Genomic DNA, 19385 nt, shown 5'->3' with positions numbered 1-19385 from the left:
GGAAGGAAAGAAGCCTGGGGAGAGCAGGAAAAGGCAGGGTGGGAAGAGTTAACCATTCTCATCTCATCTCTGGCTCTAGCTGAGTCTGTCCCTAGGACACTAGACCCTCTATCCCTCCCTTACCATCGTGCTATGTCACTCTGAGCCTCTGCATAGACCAGATGGCATCTTGCTAGTCTCTCCTTCAAACCAGCTGCCCCTGGTCAGGCCCAAGTCACGGAGGAAAATTTACAGGTCTCACTTGGTGCTCTAATATCCTTTTTAACCCACGTGAGGCCCATTAAGTTAAGCACTCTTGACATTACGCTCTTAAAACACAATCGGCCCAGAGGGCTACATGGTCAGAATAGAAAAGATGGTGAGGAGTTCCTCCTGGCCCCTTCCTTGAGCCCTCTCAGCCTTGGACCTCGGCTGTCACGGAGGGTCCCCGTGGTACAAGCCAGGGGAAGGAGGAGTGAAACAGGGACACTACCTATGCAGAGGAGGGTATCAGCACAAGCACCTCGGCCACCTGCTCAATGGCTCAGCTCCCCACTGGTGAATTACCTTCCCTCCCAAGACATTAGGACATAGATTCTGAATTTAGAGGCCAGGTTAAGCAGAGGGAAGTGGAGTCAAGTGTGTGAGGCCAGTGTCAACAGGCTAGAAATGAGTTTTCTAGGAATTCAAGGTAGATGCTGGTCCGGGAGGGAACCAGAATGCTTCACTCCAGAGAAGAGACGCATCTTGCCGTGCAAGTGGAGGCTCCGTGCAGGATGATGCGCGTCCTCCAAGGTGAGATTCACGGGAGCAAAAATGGCAGCCAGCACGTGTGTCTCCGATCCTTGCCTTCCCTGATGCTGGAGTTCATCTCCCTTCCCCAATTCAAGGTCCCCTTGGAGATGCGTGCACAGTCCTGATTCCTATTCAAATGTTTTCTAAGGTCTGTTGACTAATATTGAAGACAGATTTCAACTCCCTGAAGAGTGTGGCTGTGGAACAATGTCAACAGCATTAATGCTCGACAAACACAAGATATGTTTAACTCAAATATTTAAATACAAACGTTCTGTTTTGGTACCCAGTACAGATGAAGGTGCTCTGTGCTCTTCCCTGCTGTGAGCTAGTGAGAGATATCAACTTTATTAAATAACCACAAACATTTTCTCCTGGAAAAATCCATTGGGGTGCCATGCGCTGACCCCAATTTTTTTCTAAACTCAGTGTGTGTTGACTCTGTGTGTTTTTAATTTCCCCCTCCAGCAGGACAGCTGGCCTCCCGAAGTATGCCTCTCTCTGCCTCTGACAGGCCTGCGGTGTGCCACCATCACCAGACAGATGCAGAACACAGTCACAGGGCATGTGTGTGGCCTGACCAGCAGGCTATGGCTCTGCCCTGCCCTTCAGGCTGACAGCCCAGCTCCTCTCAAGGTCAGAGCCCAGTGCACTCAGCTGAGCAAGACATATGGTCCCTCCTCAGGAGCCTTTGATATTTTGGGCTGGAGCTGACTGAAAAGTACCAAGTTCTAACACTCTTCCTCTTCAGGCCAGACACACCGAACAGGGAGGCCCAACTGAGACTTTCAGGTGCCTGGAGCATGAAGAAAAATTAGGGTTTCTCCCCCAGCATGTATTTCAAAATAATGTACTATGATGTAAAATAAGTCAAGACTCTAGGGATGCCTGGTGGTTCAGTCGGTTGAGTGTCTGACTCTTGATTTCGGCTCAGGTCATGATCCCAGGATCATGGGATCGAGCCCCATGTCAGGCTCTGTACTGAGCATGGGGCCTTCTTAAGATTCTTTCTCTCTCTCTCTCTCTCTCTCTCACTTTCCCTGCTGCTCTCCCATGCTCACAGTCTCTCTCTCTCTCTTAAATAAAAATGAAGGAAAATAATTTAAAAAATAAAATAAAATAAAGTAAGTCAAGATTTGGTGCCATCAGTGAATACCTAGTATCCCATGCCAGGTATCTTTTGTTTGCTGGCCTATTCCACTCCCTCACCTTTCTCCATCCTGCTCTGGTGTCCTGGGAGGCTACATGAACTGACTTTTCCCGCAAGGTTTCTTGCTCCAGGCACCAGATGGGTTTGGCTAATGGGGAACAGAGCAGGAGACCAGAGGGAGGAAGGAGAGTAAAGCTGTTGTCACCATGCCTGACAGTGTCCATCACCTGCCCTCTCCATGTGTCTTCAAGTGCAAGTTACCTTTCCAGGACCCGGCCTCCTCAGGCCTGGGAAGGAGGAAAATTACAGGGCCCTCTGTTATCAGCCCATGGACCCTGCACTCTTTTGTGTTTCCCTACACGTTGGTGAGTAGTTTCCTTACAAAACTCAAATTGCCCAATTCCATTGTGCAATCTCTCTCCTCCGGGGACTTAACTAATACAACAGCAAATGTCAAATTAGTTTTTTGGTTTTTTCTTTTTTACTACGTTTTTCCTTAAATGTTACTTTAAGTGCCCCAAATTTGTGGATGCCTTAAGAATATCCCTGGCTTGGGGCGCCTGGGTGGCGCAGTCGGTTAAGCGTCCGACTTCAGCCAGGTCACGATCTCGCGGTCCGTGAGTTCGAGCCCCGCGTCAGGCTCTGGCCTGATGGCTCAGAGCCTGGAGCCTGTTTCCGATTCTGTGTCTCCCTCTCTCTCTGCCCCTCCCCCGTTCATGCTCTGTCTCTCTCTGTCCCCAAAAAAATAAATAAACGTTGAAAAAAAAAAAAAAAAGAATATCCCAGGCTTTTTTCCTGGGTAACCCAGAGAGTCAAATGAGGGCCAATCTGTAATGCAAACAGGTCTCGAATCTCCTGGGTGAGAGCTTCTGCCCCACATCACTGGAACGCGGCAGACGCAGTCCAGTCCAGACGGCCCTGGGCAGACAATACAGAAGAGCAGCATGGGAATGGCAACAGGCCAAAGGGTCAATACTTTTCTTACCAAAACTTAAAAAATGATTACGATTTCTAATTTAGTAGTACTGAAGATCATACTTTTATTATGAAAATCCAATTAAAGAAAAATAATGGAGATTTTAGCATTGCCAGCTGAAACATTGTAAAAAGTCCAAATATTGTGAAGAAGAAATAGGGTGAAATTATCAGATTTTGTAATGTCTGTGCCCTCTTGGAAGTCCAGCCATGCCCTCTCTCTCTTTATGTCAGAGAGATGTCTGCTACTTGCAAAAAACCCAAACCAAACCAAAACAAAAAAACGCACACAAAAAAGCAGAGGCTATTCCCCTCTCCTCAGTGAAAGACAGGTCTCTCTGCAGTATGGTTGCTGACTGCATGGATCAGACGCAGAGTTCAGATGGTTTGCCCTGATTATATGCTTAATAAATCCCCTCTTCTGGGATAAATCCCCTTTCCTGGCTTCCTTCACTGTGCTTCTCAGGCACTAAAATATAACATTATTTCATATTATAATTCTCAAGTTTCTTGTCTTACAAGCTCCCAACAGATTGTGACTTTGTTGAGGTGGAAACGAGGCCTTTCCTTCCATCTCCCATACAAAGCTCAAGCCCCCGTTTTCAGGAGGCTGAGTAAATATGTGCTGAGCAGACGGATAAATAAATTCATGAGAGAGTGAAGGTCTATCACCTCTCAAAATAGATTCATACCTCTCAGATTTTTTTCTAGGCCCTAATAAATGTTGTATTGTTTCCAAACCTGCTATGAAATGGGTGTCAGAATAGTGGCAAAGTTTGTGAGTCATTTCTCCAAATCTAAAATATGAAAGTGGTTTAGTCAAACAGAACAGGACAACCACCTTCCCTTTGAGAGGTATCAGGACTTGCTGATGATTATACTTGTGAAACTTTTATATCTGGACCCAAGCTGGAGCACCTGTGTAAAACGGGACACCTATCCTTCCCCACAAGAGAACTTTCTTTTTATTTTCGTTTAGATGCAGTATTTCCCAATCTTTTTTGTATTGGGCCAATTCAGGACAAGGAAAAGTTTATTAATAATTTATTTTTCCTGTCCAAAACTGGGGAAAAAAACCCCTCAGACTTTATTGAATCCCAAAGGAGGAAAATGGTAGGAAAAAAAAATTCTTTTTTCACATAGTTTACCTATTCATTAAACAGAAAAATGTCAATGAGGAAATCAACATGGCTTTTCAGCCACTAAACTCCTCTTTTGTGATATTTGTGAAGGAGACACATGGAGGATACTTTCTAACTTTTTGTTGAATTAATAGATTTTTTTTTAATTTTAATTTTTTAGAAACAGAGTGTGTAAGCAGGGGAGAGGGGCAGAGGCAGAGAAAGAGAGAATCTCAAGGAAGTTCCATGCTCAGCCCAGAGCCCGACAGGGGGCTTGATCCCATGACCCTGGGATCATGACCCGAGCAGAAACCAAGAGTCAGACACTCAACTGACTAAGCCAGCCAGATGCCCCAGAGACTTTATTGTTTATACTGGTCTTAGGTTTATAGGAAAAATGGAACAGAAAATCCAGAGAATACACACATAACCCCTCACTCTCTCAGCCCTCCACCCCACAGGCTCCTCTATTATCAACATTTTGCCGTTAGAGTGGTATGCATGTTACAATGGTGATCCAATACTGACATATCATTATTCACTGAAGTTCATCCTTTGCATGAAAGCTCACTTTTGTGGTATATATTCTATAGGTTTTGACAAATGCATAATGTCATATATCACCCATGACAGTATCATACAGAATGCTTTCACCACCCAAAAATGAGCCATGCTTCATCTACTTACCTCTTCTCCAACCACACATCCTTTCACATTCTCCATAGTCTTGCCTACTCCAGAACACCATTAGTTCGAATCATACAACCTGTAGATTTTTCCAATAGGCTTCTTTCACTTACCAATGTGCATTTAAATTTCCTCCATGTCTTTTTCTGGCTTGACAATTCTTCTTCTTCTTCTTCTTCTTCTTCTTCTTCTTCTTCTTCTTCTTCTTCTTCTTTCTTCTTTTTTTAGCACTGAATAATATATTCCATTGTATTCATCTGTTTATCCCTCCATCCTATTGAGGGGCATCTTGTCTGCTTCCAGTTTGCAGCATTTATTTATTTACTTCTATAAACATTCACGTGCAGCTTTTTGTATGGGCATAAGTTTTGCACTCATTTGGGTAAATACCTAGGGGGACAATCGTTGGATTTTATGGTCAGCCTCTGTTTAGCTTTGTAAGAAAATGCCAAACTGTCCCAAAGTGGCTGCACCATTTTGCATTCCCACCAGCAGTGAATGAGGGTTCCAGCTGTTCCACATGTTTGCCAGTATTTGGTGGTGTTGCTATTTGGGATTTGGGCCACTCTAATTGGAATATAGGGGTATGTTGTTTTATTGATTTGCCAGTCCCTAATGACATAGGATGCTGAGCATCTTTTCATATGCTTTTTTGCCATCTGTACATCTTCTCTTGTGAGGTGTCTGTTCAGGTCTTTTGTCTTAACTGGTTTTTTTCTTAAGTTTTAAGAATTCTTTGTATAGTTTGGATACACATCCTTTATTAGATATGTATTTGAGAATATTTTCCCTCAGCCTATGGCTTGTCTTTTATTCTCTTAAAGAATTCCATTTTTTTTTTAACCATTACATTTGTATATAGTATTTGATGTATGTATGTATGTATGTAGGTAGGTAGGTAGGTAGGTGGGTAGGTAGCATTTTAAAGTTCACAAAATTTGTTCAAATGTAGTATCTCATTGCATCCATAAAATGGAAGTAGATGTTGTGGTGCTCACATTAGAGACGGGGTTTTCTGGTTGCCTGTCGTGTGCTGGCACAGTACTAGTGAGTGCACAGAACTGTATAGAATGGGTCCCCCTCCTGGCAACTTGGCTCCAGTGGGGATGTCTGTTTTCTGTTTGTGCCGGGCTGAAGATTTATATTCAAGAGGACCTGGTTTTCAGAGGCCTTGCACCTGGCAGTCCTCACCCCACTTTCCTCATGTGGGGGACCTCTCTCCTCCAGTTATCAGTCTCCATCTTGGGGTGCCTGTAGTCCGGGTCCCCTTGGGGAGCAACTATTTTGAGACAGAGATTCCAAGATGATGGTCCTAGAAACCCCCTCTCCTCTTTTGGCAAACAAGTAAACAGCAATAAACAATACTAGAACAAAAAAGTGAACCCTCTCTTTTTGTGAACTGATGTATTGCATTTTGGCTCAGTGGTGAACACATTTGCTAGAGTTGCCAACAATTCCCCTCCCCCTCCGCCCAAGTCTTACTCTACAGTCTCAATTTCCTGGGAGGAGGGTACCACACCGTGAGATTTAGGGGCATGTTAGGAAACTGCATAAACTCTCAGTGTACTGCTAGGGTAGTTATGAAATCATGACGATAACTCTGCATTGTGGATAACTCCAATGACATCATCCAGGTATGGGGACCCACATGCAAACGTCTACCTACCTGGATTCACAGGTCCAGCCTAAGGCGGCATCGGCATCTCTGCGTTTTGCATCTTTTCTGAGCTTTGAGATTTAAAGCCTCTTCTAGTTCTTGCTGAATCGGTTTAAATAAAGACAGCATTAACCATACAAAGAATTTAATGGAGTGGCTAATGGTGTGGGTGATGTCAACAGGAATTTGGCAGCATCTGTGAGGATAATCCGAGAGGAATCATCAGGAGTTGACAACCCTTCTTTCAGAAAGCGAAATTGCCTGGTTCTAGTTAGACCAGTTGTTACTGGCTTCCCTGCCTGGAAAAAAAAAAAAAAAAAAAGTCACAGTAATTTCAATGGAGTTGTTTACACAAGTGGAAAAATCTGACTCCTTGATAGCATGTTTCAGTTGCAAACACCTTTAATGACACTCAAGGGCCTTCCAGTAAGAGAGAAATTCCTCTGAAACTAAGAAGTTATTTGGAAACAGGTGCCCTTCCTCAGTAAGGTTATTTATGTTCATTGGGCTAATGGTTTTTGTCCAGTAATACATTTAAATTGCTTTTCATTTTACAGTCATGCTTCACTATCACATTTCAGAAAGTCACTTCTCTTCCTCTGTACAGCCGGCAATTTCCTCAAGTATGCGATGACAGCATTGTCCTTTCGAAGTCATTTGAAATAGACCCGATCTCATCCATCTCAGGAGAATATTCTCTGGCTGATAATCATAGCCAAGTGGAAAGTGCAAATGAACTCAGGCGTCTGGTAGCTCTGTCCTCTCTGCGGCTCCCTGGAGGCCTTGTCGTGAGGCGATGGTGCATCTATTGATCTGGGAAGGAGCCAGACATTCTGCCTCTGACAGTAAGTGAGAAGTAGGTCCTTCAACTCAGGTTAAAGAAGTGCAAGGAGGTTAGAGGAGAAGATTTATAAACTGATGATTTATAAACTGAGTTACACTTACCTGGTGTGGATGTCAAGGAACAAATGGCCCCACAGAAATGAACATAATTAGGTTTATACAATGTTGTTGCAGATCGCTCAGTGAAACAGGCAGCTCATGGGCAATTGGGAAAAATTGTACCTTTAAAACTGGAAAATGTGGCTCAGACTGTAGTGAATTTGAAGCACATATAATTCTATTTAAACATGTTGGGTGTAAGTGCCATGTAAGTGCTATTAAAGACTAGCTTTATTTTTAAAAACAGGTAGAGGATAGAAGTGCCCATTTGTTAGGTTTTATTTTGTGTCCTGGGACCACAGGTAGGTCTTATTTACATGTGTTGGGGGGAGAGGGCAGGCTGCCACAAGATGGGCCACTGTGGCATGAAGATGACGTTGAGTTAAAAAGCAGTCAACACCGAACAGATTTCGGAAAAGCTCTTGATCTCTACTTTAAATGCCTACAAAGAATTAAGATAGAAGACCTGCTCCAGGAAGAGAACTGTCACCATAGATCCTTACATTAGGATGAGAACTAGGTGTGGTAGACAGGGAGGAACCTGGCAGGGCCTGACTGATCCAAGTCTTCTATGTTCATCGTTTCTGAATTGCCAGCAAACGTGTTTATCAAACGTTTACTCTTTTTCATCTTCCTGTGAATTGCTTTCTTTTCCTCCAAAGTGCCAGCCCCCTCCCCGCTTCTCCTTAGTTCTGGATGACATCTATACCTTGGTTTGCCTATCTTTGGAATTCCGTCTCCGTGTGGATCCCCGTAGGTACACTCTTAAATTTGATTTTCTCCTGTTAATCTGTCTCGTGTCAAATTGGTTCTTAGTCCGGCCAGAGAGGGGACAGGACGTTCTTGCTCCCTGACACATGAAATGGATCACTCTTCTGCCTGATTTTCAAACTGATAACTATGTGTGTGTGTATGGTAAGGGCTTAAGCTATTATAAGGTTAACGTTCAAGTTAAAAAGTTTTAACCCTAACATAAAGTTGACTGGGAGGAAAAATAAAAGTGTGACCGGGAGGTGTGAACAGCGTTGCTCATCTGTAGCAATTTAATCTCAGAAATCTCATCTCTGTTCTAAGACCCGGAAGATTGTCCCCTCAGCCAGTGCTCTTCAGCAGGGGAAGGAGAACCGTCAGGGAAAAATGAACGGTTCCCTGCTCCATGACTGGGGTGTCTTCCAGGGTCCCACCTGCTGTGCAGTCTTGCCACTTGGTTGGCTGTGCCTTGTCTTTGACTGCTCGCGAAAGCCTGCTCTGCCCCAGGAAATAGTATTCATCGGCTAATTTATGACTCTGTTCATTTGTCCTACCAATTACTGATGCTGCTCTCTGCAGTAGGCTGAAACACTGGGACAGATTCTACCTAAAATAGATCTTTGGCTGAGGAGCAGGTGGTGGCGGCAGGCTAGAATGTCACCCAAAGGCAACTCGGAAGAGAAAAGTGCGCACCCGGACCAGAAAACCATTTGTTTCTTAAAAGAAGGCATATGGAATATTGGATGTGTGGGTAGGAGTGAAAGAGGAACCCAAAAAAAGGAATTCACATGGATAAATGTTCATATATAAAAGATGTTAGTCTGATTCTAGTTTGAACAGTGTCCTACAGAGGACTGTGGCATGCTTGACAGTCCATGCTCTGCATTTGCCTTCCAATTCCAGGTGCCCTGTCAGGTGGACTTGTGGAGGTGAAGACTGTCATTGCTCCTGCTGCCTCAGCTGGGTCCTCAGCACAACTAGGTCCCTAAGAAATGTTGCTACATGGGCAACCCACTCATGGAAAGTTAGATGTTTGGGAAGTGGGGAAAGGAAGACCAATGAAGCCTTTTGGCAACACAGATCTCACTGATGGTCTTTGGGGGGCCACAGACAGATGCCTGATGAACTCCAAATTAAACTCTTTAAATTTCTAAAACCTTTCTGAATTCATGCATGAGTTACAGTGCAGTCTGCAAACCTGAGGGAGATCATCCTGCTTTTTAAAGCAGATGTTTTTGGAGCTAAAAGAATTCCTTTAACTATCAATCCCTAAAAAGCTGGAGGCAGTATGATTTGGCCATACTGAGATGAACATTTAATGTAAAAAGTAGATACACCACCTTCCATACTACCAAAGGGGAAGTAATCCTGCTGTCCTACTAGATAATAGGTACTTCCTGGAGTGAAGTCCTTTTCAATGGTCGAGGATTAGCAAATAAAGTCTCACATGTACAGTTCAGACCCAAATTCAGACCCAAATCCTTCACAACGGTCCCATCTTGTTCCAGGAATCCTCTTGGAGCAAAGGGGTTCTTGAGTCATTCACCCCGCCATGAAGATCTTACAAATATCCCCAGTAGAGAAGAAAGGGCCATCAGATACAGCTTTTGTGTGCACAGGGTGCAAAAGCAGGGAGGTGTGCTATCGCTGAAGACAAGTGCAACAATTGTAAAGACTGCACTTCAGTAACATGCAAGAGTTGGGACTAAGGTTGAGGAAAGGATACAGCCAAAGGGAGAAGGAAAAGAAGTCAGAGAATCACACTCTCTGGCTATCAAAATTACCTCTGACTCTTAAGGCCAAACGCTTAAATCATGCTGCTGCTTGACCTTACCATTTCAAATATTCCTAGGCTGTGTCAAGGCTGAGCTGATGTGCTAACTGCACATCAGCCCTGGAGTCAACATAGCTGGGATGCCCCATGCCTCAACACACCAAAAGGAAGTGCACAGCATCATGGATCTCCCCCAAACACTTGTCTCACTTTTGTCATTCTCAGAGATCTGTGGCCTTGTCTTAGCAGCTCTTGTGCCAAGATCTCTTCTATGAAAAAGGACTTTAAAAAAATAAAAATTTTGAAGTAGAACAGTAACACATTCCCATTTTCTCCCCTTAAAGCCTTCAAAATGCATATTATGTTTCTCATGAGTTTATATGTAGCTTCTTCCTGACAGCCTTTGATTCTCATGCCCAACCTCATCCATATTGCATTTCAATTAAAGATGCATATCTCTAGCCCCCACCAGAGCACACGCCCCCCCCCCCACTAGACTATACACCCCAGAAGACTGTCTTGTTGGTACTTAGCAGGTATCCAATAGCAGTCATCCACTGCAGTTCTGCTGAATGATTAGATTGTTACAGGAGCATGACGTAAACTATTGAATGGACGTGAGGTGTGGATCACAAAGAACTCTCCTGGAGCCAAAGCAAGTGAGGTGAAATAATTTTCATGGGCTTTGAACAGAGAAGTGGAACAGAGCAGGGTTTTTAAGCAATTTTATTCTAACAATACAGTCTTGATTTTGATTGATATACAATAACAGTTTTAATGAAGGTGAGGCTAGCATCAGTGTGTTAAATACCTCATATTCTATTTACAAAAAGGGTTTAGCTCTTCTAGGACTGTGCAGAATATTGCTCTTTTATTTCTAGTATACTTATAAATGTATAAATGCTTAAGAGATAGTATGGGAGAAATGAAAATTTAAAATTATAAAACATCATCTGAATTTCTCATTTCAAGAATTATAGAATAAATATCTTGGAGGAAAAATAATTTAAAATTGTATCATACTGCTTTCCTATTATACTTCAAATACATGCTTCAAATTAGATGGCAAATCATTGCCTATTTCTGCATCTACCGAGTATATTTCCACTGTTTGTATATCTTTTCAGTACTTTCATGCTTGGTTCTGGAAGATATGAATCATATGTATTCAAGGTGCCTTTCATAAGCTCCACAGCCCAATAGTAGTACAGACCAGGAAAATGTAATCACTGATACTTGAGTACATTTCTTGGAAATATTTTCATGCTGGCTTTAAAACCATTTTGACTTTCAGACATCGAACTTGAAAGACCTGTTTGTCTGAACTTTCCCTTTTCCCCTTTCACCCTCCATCATTCTCAAGAAACTTTCAATCTTCACATTTTTCTTTTCTGACTTCTTCAATACACAACCTTGAGACAAAATGACCTTTTACAAAATTCCCTAGGGTGAGGGATCTCCAAGTGGGTTGAGCCGTAAAGTAGGAGTTACCATTTTCTCTCTTCCAGGAGCGACTTCATTTTACGCTTTTAATTTCTGGCCTGTTGACTCAGGGTTCCAGGTTTTTTCAACCTTTTGGCAACCCGCTTTCCAGAGCTCATCTAAAATTTTGTCTCCACTGTTCCCCTCCACAGATTTCACTCTTGTAAGTCTGAGAGAGAAAAACCCGAGTGGGAACAGCAGTGGAGGGAAAAGTGTAGAGGACATACAAGTTTGTTAAAGTTTTATATAAAATTATAAAAGTTTTAGCCCTTGGGACTTTTTAGACACTGTCTGGAAAAAAGGGAAAGGTCATAAAAAGCAAGGCTGAAAATAAACAAATAAAGACATGCCAAGAAAAGGGTCTCTCCGATGAAGCTCTCTTCAGAACACTGGGTCAAGAAAGGTAAATCTAGAGATACTCAGCGGGAACAGCATAACCGAATTCCAAATTATCTTCCCTCCAGCACGACTCTTCCTGTGGCTCACGGATTCCTTTTGCTTTGGGCAGGAAACAAACATATTTTTGGAAGCGTGAGGAGGCGATACATTAAAAAAAGAAAATTTGTGCATATCAAAATATTTGTTTTTAAAGGCTGTATATGAAGTATTTATACATGAAATCACACTTCTTGGATATGCATAGCTAGGGTTGGGAGATAAAATGAAGGAAAAATGGGTAAAATACAAATGAAACAAGAATTGGGAAAATATTAGTATTTGTTGAAGCTGGGTGGGTGATGGGTCTATGGAATTCACTCTGCTAGCCTCTTACCTTTGCATGTTTGAAATTTTCCATAGTTTCAAAAGGTGAAAAGTTTGCTGAAAAATTACAATTAACGATTTTATGTTCTTTCAGTTGTATGGAATGGAGTCAGTGGTATTACTTTTAGCTCACTTAGTGCTGTTTTGTTTCCTTGCAAGAGACTATGTTCTACCCCAAAGGACAGATCTGTGTAATACATATAGAACCATAAAACCACACACGTCTAACCCGTAATCTTTTTTTCTAATAGAATTTATATTCTTTGGTATGGAGCTTCCATCATCACTACAACACATTTCATTCCTAGTAATTAAAAAAAAAAAAAAAAGTGTCCTGGAGTACTGGACATGTAATTCATCAGGCAGACTAATTTTATGGAAAAAATCCCATAGTGCTACATACACAAGCGTGAGTTGCCTAATGTGAATTTAACATATTGAGTTTTCCACCGTATTGTATTTCCTGCTATAGCTTACTCCTGATGCAGCAGGCCCTTACAAGTTTAAACAGGAAGCTAGCTATACTTAGGGTCTCTTTCAAATATACATAAACATATCAACTTTTGAGTCAGAATAAAAAATCATAAAATCAACAATTCCCATTTGATGAACATTTCTGTTACAGGCCTTAACTTCATAAGTATTTTTTTTCATCCGAGCAGAAGTGTGAGGAGGCATTATCACCACCATCATTTTGTAATTGAAGTGGGGTTCAAGGAGGTCGAAAAGCCCAATGATAAATGGATAAGTGGAACCAGACTTTGAAGCCAACTCTGTCTGAACAAAGCCTGTGGTATCATTATACTCTGTATTTATATACTATCTCTGTGTGCTCTTCTGAAGGATTAAAACAACATAGCCAAAGTTCTAAGGTTCAGGACATCGCATCCAGCAAGACTGAGGTCTGAATTTATACTTTAGGTTACGGGTTATCACCTCCATAGTTTTATTACAGTTCAGGGAGAGTTGGTATGTTCAAGGTCATGCTTTTCCCAGGGAGGCCCTGCTCCTAAGTGGCAGAATGAAGCAGATCTTTCTTCTGTCAGGCTGATTTCTCCTCTCCCCATTAGGGAGAAGTAGCCCAAGCCACTCAAACACTGGGACTATCAGGAAACAGTTTGGGGGAGGTCATGATTTGCATTCTGAAAGAGCTGAAGTATCTTTTGTTAAAGTGTTTTCCCTACTGTTTTTAGTAGACAGGGTATACTGAAGGCACTTACTCTACAGACAGGGGTGTGAATGTAAAGAAAGATATTTGAATAATATCTTTAAAATATTTCAAATTTTTATTAAATATTTTTATTCAGTTTTAAGATCACAGTTAAAGTACTTTAGCATGTTATACACATGACTTACATGTGCAATTTTTAGAAATATCAAATTAAGTATAAGATTTTGAAGAAAGAAATTATATAAATGTGTATATTGACTTACTACACATACATCTAAGAAAGCAATAATTCTGTTGTACCATTAAGTGGAAATCATTTATTACATGGCATGTTTACACCAACTCTAAAGAGAACCAAGCCAATTTCTGAAAGCAAAAAAATGAGCAATTCAGTCATGCTGAAACTGTCAACAGACTTAAGACCTGGTGGTCAAATGAAGCCATGGTTAATTTAGGACATGTAAGTAAGCAATTCAAACCTATGAGAAAAGTTCATAATCTGGAACAATGGAGTCTCAGGTGGTTTTTATTCTTTTTTGGACAAATTCCTGAGAGCAAGAGACTTGTTTAGTGCTAATGAAACGCGAAGAATGTTGCTGAGCGTGTGCCGAGCTCCAGGTCACAGACCTGCCCCACCCCCAGTTCTGCTGTTCTGAGAGCCCAGGCGCTAACCTGAGGCGTCCAGGGACATGGGCCGGCCCCCGGCAACTGCCAAGGACCAGCAGTGTTAGTTGGTGAAACACACGTGCCCTTGATTCACGTTAGAGCCTGTGAGGTATGACTGCGGTGCAGGTGGGAGGGTTCGGAGGCATTGAATTAGGTCCTTGTTACTCAGTAACCAGTTATGGCCCAAGTGACCGGGCAATCTTTGGAAGGAGTAGTAATTTTCATGACAACTAGTTCTGTGCACAAAAACCAATTGAGGGCAGGATCAATTTTGACCACTGACTGCAACAAGATAACAGTGGCCAGAGAACTTAGTAGACGGTTTCCTCCTTCAACTTATTAGTATAAATCCTACCATCGCAAATAAAATTTGGCCAGGAGACGAAACTTGTATTTTTTGTGTGTGAAGAAAATGTGTACTTACGTTTTTTAAGGAAAGCATAGCACAGATGGAGCTATATCGGGGGAATCAAATATATTTGTCTTGTTGTTCACTATTTTTGTTGTCACTTCTTTGATCCGAAATAGAAAGAAAATAATGTCCCCAGTGAAAAGGACAAGGTGACTTAATATGGAGTATAATAAACTTAGCTATCACTTCCAAACTAAAGCAAAGCAGTCCATCAAACCCTGAATACTTCACCAGACATATCTGGTAAGATAAACTGAACAACTTGTTTCTTAACGTGAGTATGATGTTAGTTAATCTAAATAAGATGAGTTTTAAAAACCCCCAAAACTCAAGTAAGAACAAAATCCAAATCTAACTCTTTGGGAATGCTTGTATAAATAAAAGCAACATCTAATTAACAATTAGTACACTCTTTATAAGGTGCAAAACAAGGTCCTATGTGGGGAGAGCTAAATTTTCATTTCCACCTAGCAGTCACTCTGAATACTTTATAGGTCAAATGTAATAATGACATTTGCTTCTGCTGCCCATTTTCAGCAATACATTGTTCTCTCTGGAGAAGGTGGTTTGGGAAGTCAAAACACTGCAGTGGGAAACAGTGGCACTGAAGGTAGAAGCAAAAAAAAAAAAAAAAAAAAGACAGACCTTTGAAACAGGACTTACTGAAATTAACTTTTAAAGCCGAGGTAGCCCATTAGAATTGGCCTTATGTGAGGGCTCTATGGAGCAGTGCAATCAAAGGTGAGTCTCCTCAACAGCATCACGGACACCCCGACTTTCCCTTTGCAAATGCTGATTCCAGGCCTGGCGGGACTTCCTGCCTTCTCCCCAGCGAGGCCACGGTGGCTCTTCTCCTCTGCTGGGTGGGTGCCGGCCTCCAGCTCCAGCTGCTGGTCTCCAGAACGCTTGGGATTCATACAGTAGTTTAGCAGGCAGCATGGTCCCACTGCTTCACATTAATGCCAAACGCCAAACTTGGAACAGAGCTATTCGATACCCTCCCTCCCTCCCACACTGTATAAACAAAACGTGTCAGCTTCCAGCTTACTCCTGGTTCTGGATCAATTTATAATTTGCTTGAGATTTTACATAGGTGCAAACTTTTCCATACGATGAGCCAAAGACTGCAGAGTGCAAACAAAATTTTATGAAATGACTTAGGCGGAGTAGCATCTGACTTGCTAAGAAAGTGACAAGGAATAAACATGTTGGAATATAAATAACCGGACCAGTTCAGATGCGCCTTTTTGTTCGGAGTGTTCCATCGCAGGAACCAGAATCAGTGATAATATGGGAATGATTTCAGCATGGCTTTGAGATGGCATTGGTAGAAAGCTCTTCTGACAGAATTAAACAAACATAGTTCTGGTATTTGTGGGAAAAAGACTGTCAGAATTACAACAGTATGATTCATCCTTATAAAAGGGCTTTGATGAATTACAGTTTGATCTAAAATCTGGGAACTAACCTAATCTGGGGATAAGAACCTGTATCGTCAATGTGGCTGTGGGACGTTGTTTCCTTCTCCTGATCTCCTTACAGTTATCCAAACAAATAAAAACTTAAAAAGGATGTCTTACAGTATTTTTTTTTCTTTCACTCAGCTTCTTACAGCTGCAGCTTCAGTTACTATAATATACTCTACACACTTCAAAATTACATAGGAAAATACCCAGAACAACTAAATAAATAAAAGGCTAAAGAAAACTGGAACAGTACTGCGTCTCCATCTGAGACTAAATCATCCACTTCGGCATCACAGAGAAGGGCTAGGACAATTTTTTTCAAAAGATTTATATACAGGTTTGAATCCAGAAATTAAGGTTAAAAGCATAAATATCGATAATTTCAACTAGATTCAGAATGGTTTTTCAGAAAGATATGATACAACAATTTAGAATAAAACAAAGCAGGCATCGTATTTTGGTTTGCTTGAGATATACATAAGGTGCAAGAACTTCTTCTCTTGAGGATGCTTGTGGGACAAATGTTAGTGTCAATGGTGTTTGCTGGCAGATTAAGGTACACACCATAGCAATATGATTTTCCAAAATATAAAAGAATAAGATAAATGAAATGAAAATGGTAGATGGGGGGGGGCACTACATGTTGGTTGGGAATATCTGTGCTAACAAATATTGTTACCTGAAAATGCCAACACCCCTTATCAGTGGATTCAGGGCATGAGAAAAGCACTAGTATTGAAATCAAGACTTCACTCAGAGAAACAACAAGGCGAGTGTCTAAAGGACTATAAAGCTTTGCAGGATTTCTGCTACTCTCAGTGCCTAACCGCTTAAAAATTAAGCATTTCTACAAAAAGTTTTTTTTTGTGTGTGTTTTTTGTTTTTTTAAGTATCTGAAAACAGTCATATCCAGTAGGTTGCCCTCCCACCCCACCCCTGCCTAAGGGAAAAGCCACTGAGGTTTAGGAAAAGCAGATCAAGTAAGATATTAATCACATAGAAAAAAGTAATCTTTTGTTTTGCTTCTTTTTAAAAAAGGTCCCATGAATATACAGCAATCTCTTAAGGAAATCTAGTGAAATGTAATTGGAGGATTGAAGGACGGTGCTCTGGCAAAAATAGATCTATTCTAACGTGTTCTAGAGAATAACAAGTTAGTACCATTGTCAAGGTGCATGTTCTGCACCAAACAATTTCTGTTGTTGGTTTTTGTTTTGTTTCATTTTGTTTTGTTTTTGGATTTTTAGCTAATTATAATTTTTAAATCACTGCTAGCAAGTGGTCCAAAGACTCCAACAGCCACCAACATTGGGACCCAGCAATTTTCAAACATTCACTTTGTGTTTTGAAATTTAGAAAATATTAATAAAACAGCATCATAGTAAAAATATTATGCTAAAATCTGGGGCTGCTCACCTGATTTATTTCTACGTGAATGGGGTTAAGCTTTAACCTCGGACTAACTAGCTTTCTAAATCCTTCTTCCTCCACGCCCACAATGTTTATGCATTTTTGAGGACACCATTCCAATGCTCTGCTGTCCTCTTTACCTGCTTTGAAGAAAAAAACAACCCAAACAAATCCCTATATTCTTTTCAATTGTTAGTATGTTGTACATATTTTCCAGCACCGAAACTGAAGTAATATCTACAACTATGAAAAGCTAAATCTAGTCAGTACTAATAGAGTCGTTTTTTGTATGGCTATTAGGTCAGATTACGATTAGAAAAAAAAAATCATCATTACAATTCAGTCAAGTATAAATAAGAAAGCTAGATAAAACCTTGTAAACTGTCATCATTTAGAGATCTAATTCAAAAGCTTCAAACTCGAACTAACGCTATCAAAATTCCGCCAGTTTGAAAACCAATAAAAATTATTGCTGGAATCCAATAATTAAAATTTGGTAGTTTGTGCTGTGATGCAAGAGTGGGGATCTACTTTGTGCTATGGAACAAATACCCTGTAAACTCGGTAGCCTCCGACTAATTTTGATTTATCACTTTGCATGTGTTGCTAGGAAACAAGACACTGTGAATGTCAGGTGGTTAAGTGGGTATGTCGAATGTTCAGATAAGCCAGGTAATCCACTTGGCACTGGCATATGTATGGTTGGTTTTATGTCCGAAAGCAACAAAACAAAAAGGAAACAAACTTGCAGGTGGATCTGTGACTAAGAATCCCACTCTGGTCAGGCATCCCTCCCTCGGCATTTATTCATTCAACACCTCCTTGACAACATCAACTCAAAATGGCTCTAAACACCTGCAGTGCCAATTAGGCTGTGCATAGCAATTGCTACCCGTCCAGTCTGTCTGGGATGGATGTAAAAGGTCTGTAGCTCAAAGTCCACATGAAGTGAGTGTCTTCAATGTGTTTAGGATAGTGAAGTAATACTAAGGTCACTTCTGAATAATATTTTTCTTTTTTTGTTTGTATGAACGATCCATTGGTCACATAGACCCCTGTGTAAAAATAAAAGAATCCTCAAGGCATGAAAACATCAGTAATCTGTAATCTGTAGGACTCTTCCCCTGTCTGGGAAAATATTTGCCACAATTTGCCCCAAGCAAATTCTTCTTAGTCACTCAAGGCTAAGAAAAAAACTCAGCTTGTAAGAATTGTAATTCTTTCTTTCTCTCTCTCTCTCTCTCTCTCTCTCTCTCTCTCTCCCTTTTCACCAGCAAACTACCACTCTGGTGGCAAATATAAAAGTGCAGAATATATGGACCACGAGGCCGAGCATACACCGCTAACAATGGTACATGTGCCTGCCCGTGCTGCTTGGGGGTCTCTGGAACAGGCTTTTTAATATTATTCTACAATATAAATGTAGGTATAACCTATTATATAAACCATCTTAGAACTTAAATCTCCATGTACAAAAAAGACTAAGAATATCTAATAATAACTAGTGCAGTGCGTCAGTTTTTGTTTTTTTGTTTTTTGTTTTTGTTTTGAAAGAATAACTAGGTAATATACGAAACTAGTTTCACACTCTCCGGTTGGTAAAAGAGACGCTGGATGAGCTACAGTAAAGGCAGCCTTTTACCAAGTTACCACCTATTACCGTCAAAAGCCTTCAATAGAAAGCAAAGCTCCAGGATCATTCTGTTTCTGCTCATTATCAGACAGATAACCTCACCCTCAAAGACTCTGGGTTCCAAAAGAACAAACGGGCCCAGGATGCTAACTCCTGCTTCAAGTGAATCTGGGCCGTGTAGGGCAACAAGCACTTGTTTGCAGTCTATATTTTCCACCACATGGACTCACTAGCATCCCTCCGTAAAGACAAGGCTAGGGTAGTAGGTAAAGCACAATGTTTTACAATTAAAGGGCGCTTCACTGGTCAGCGCAGGAAATAAGTACAGGAGCCTGTGGCATTTCTTTTGGCTGTCCATCATGGGTGAGCGGAGTGGACCTCTGACCTCTGCAAAACAAGAGGAAGAACAAAAGAAATCACCCACTTAGAGTATGTTATCCGACACAGGAGAGGATGATGAGTAACCAATAAGAGCTTTCCAATATCTTGTTTAACAGCTAATGTTGACTTGTTACTGATGCTATTTAAACTGTTAGCTGCTGCTTTTATTGTT

The 19385-nt window shown here is 41.2% G+C and overlaps 1 protein-coding gene across 8 annotated transcripts in view; it reads right to left on the bottom strand.

The window, feature by feature from the left end:
- Window positions 1–13768: 13768 nt before the first annotated feature.
- Window positions 13769–19385, bottom strand: part of BBX (BBX high mobility group box domain containing) — a 281032-nt gene continuing 275415 nt past the window's right edge. For all 8 annotated transcript variants that reach the window (XM_027077663.2, XM_027077662.2, XM_027077657.2 and 5 more), the window contains one exon: window positions 13769–19219. In XM_027077663.2, coding sequence (XP_026933464.1) covers window positions 19132–19219 — 88 coding nt within the window. In that variant the 3' untranslated portion in view covers window positions 13769–19131. The remainder of the gene's footprint in view (window positions 19220–19385) is intronic.

This window comes from Acinonyx jubatus, chromosome C2 (genome assembly GCF_027475565.1).
Source record: "Acinonyx jubatus isolate Ajub_Pintada_27869175 chromosome C2, VMU_Ajub_asm_v1.0, whole genome shotgun sequence".
Taxonomy (NCBI): Eukaryota; Metazoa; Chordata; class Mammalia; order Carnivora; family Felidae; genus Acinonyx; species Acinonyx jubatus.
The sequence above is the reverse complement of the archived record's forward strand: the minus strand, read 5'-3'. Positions and strand labels throughout refer to the sequence as shown.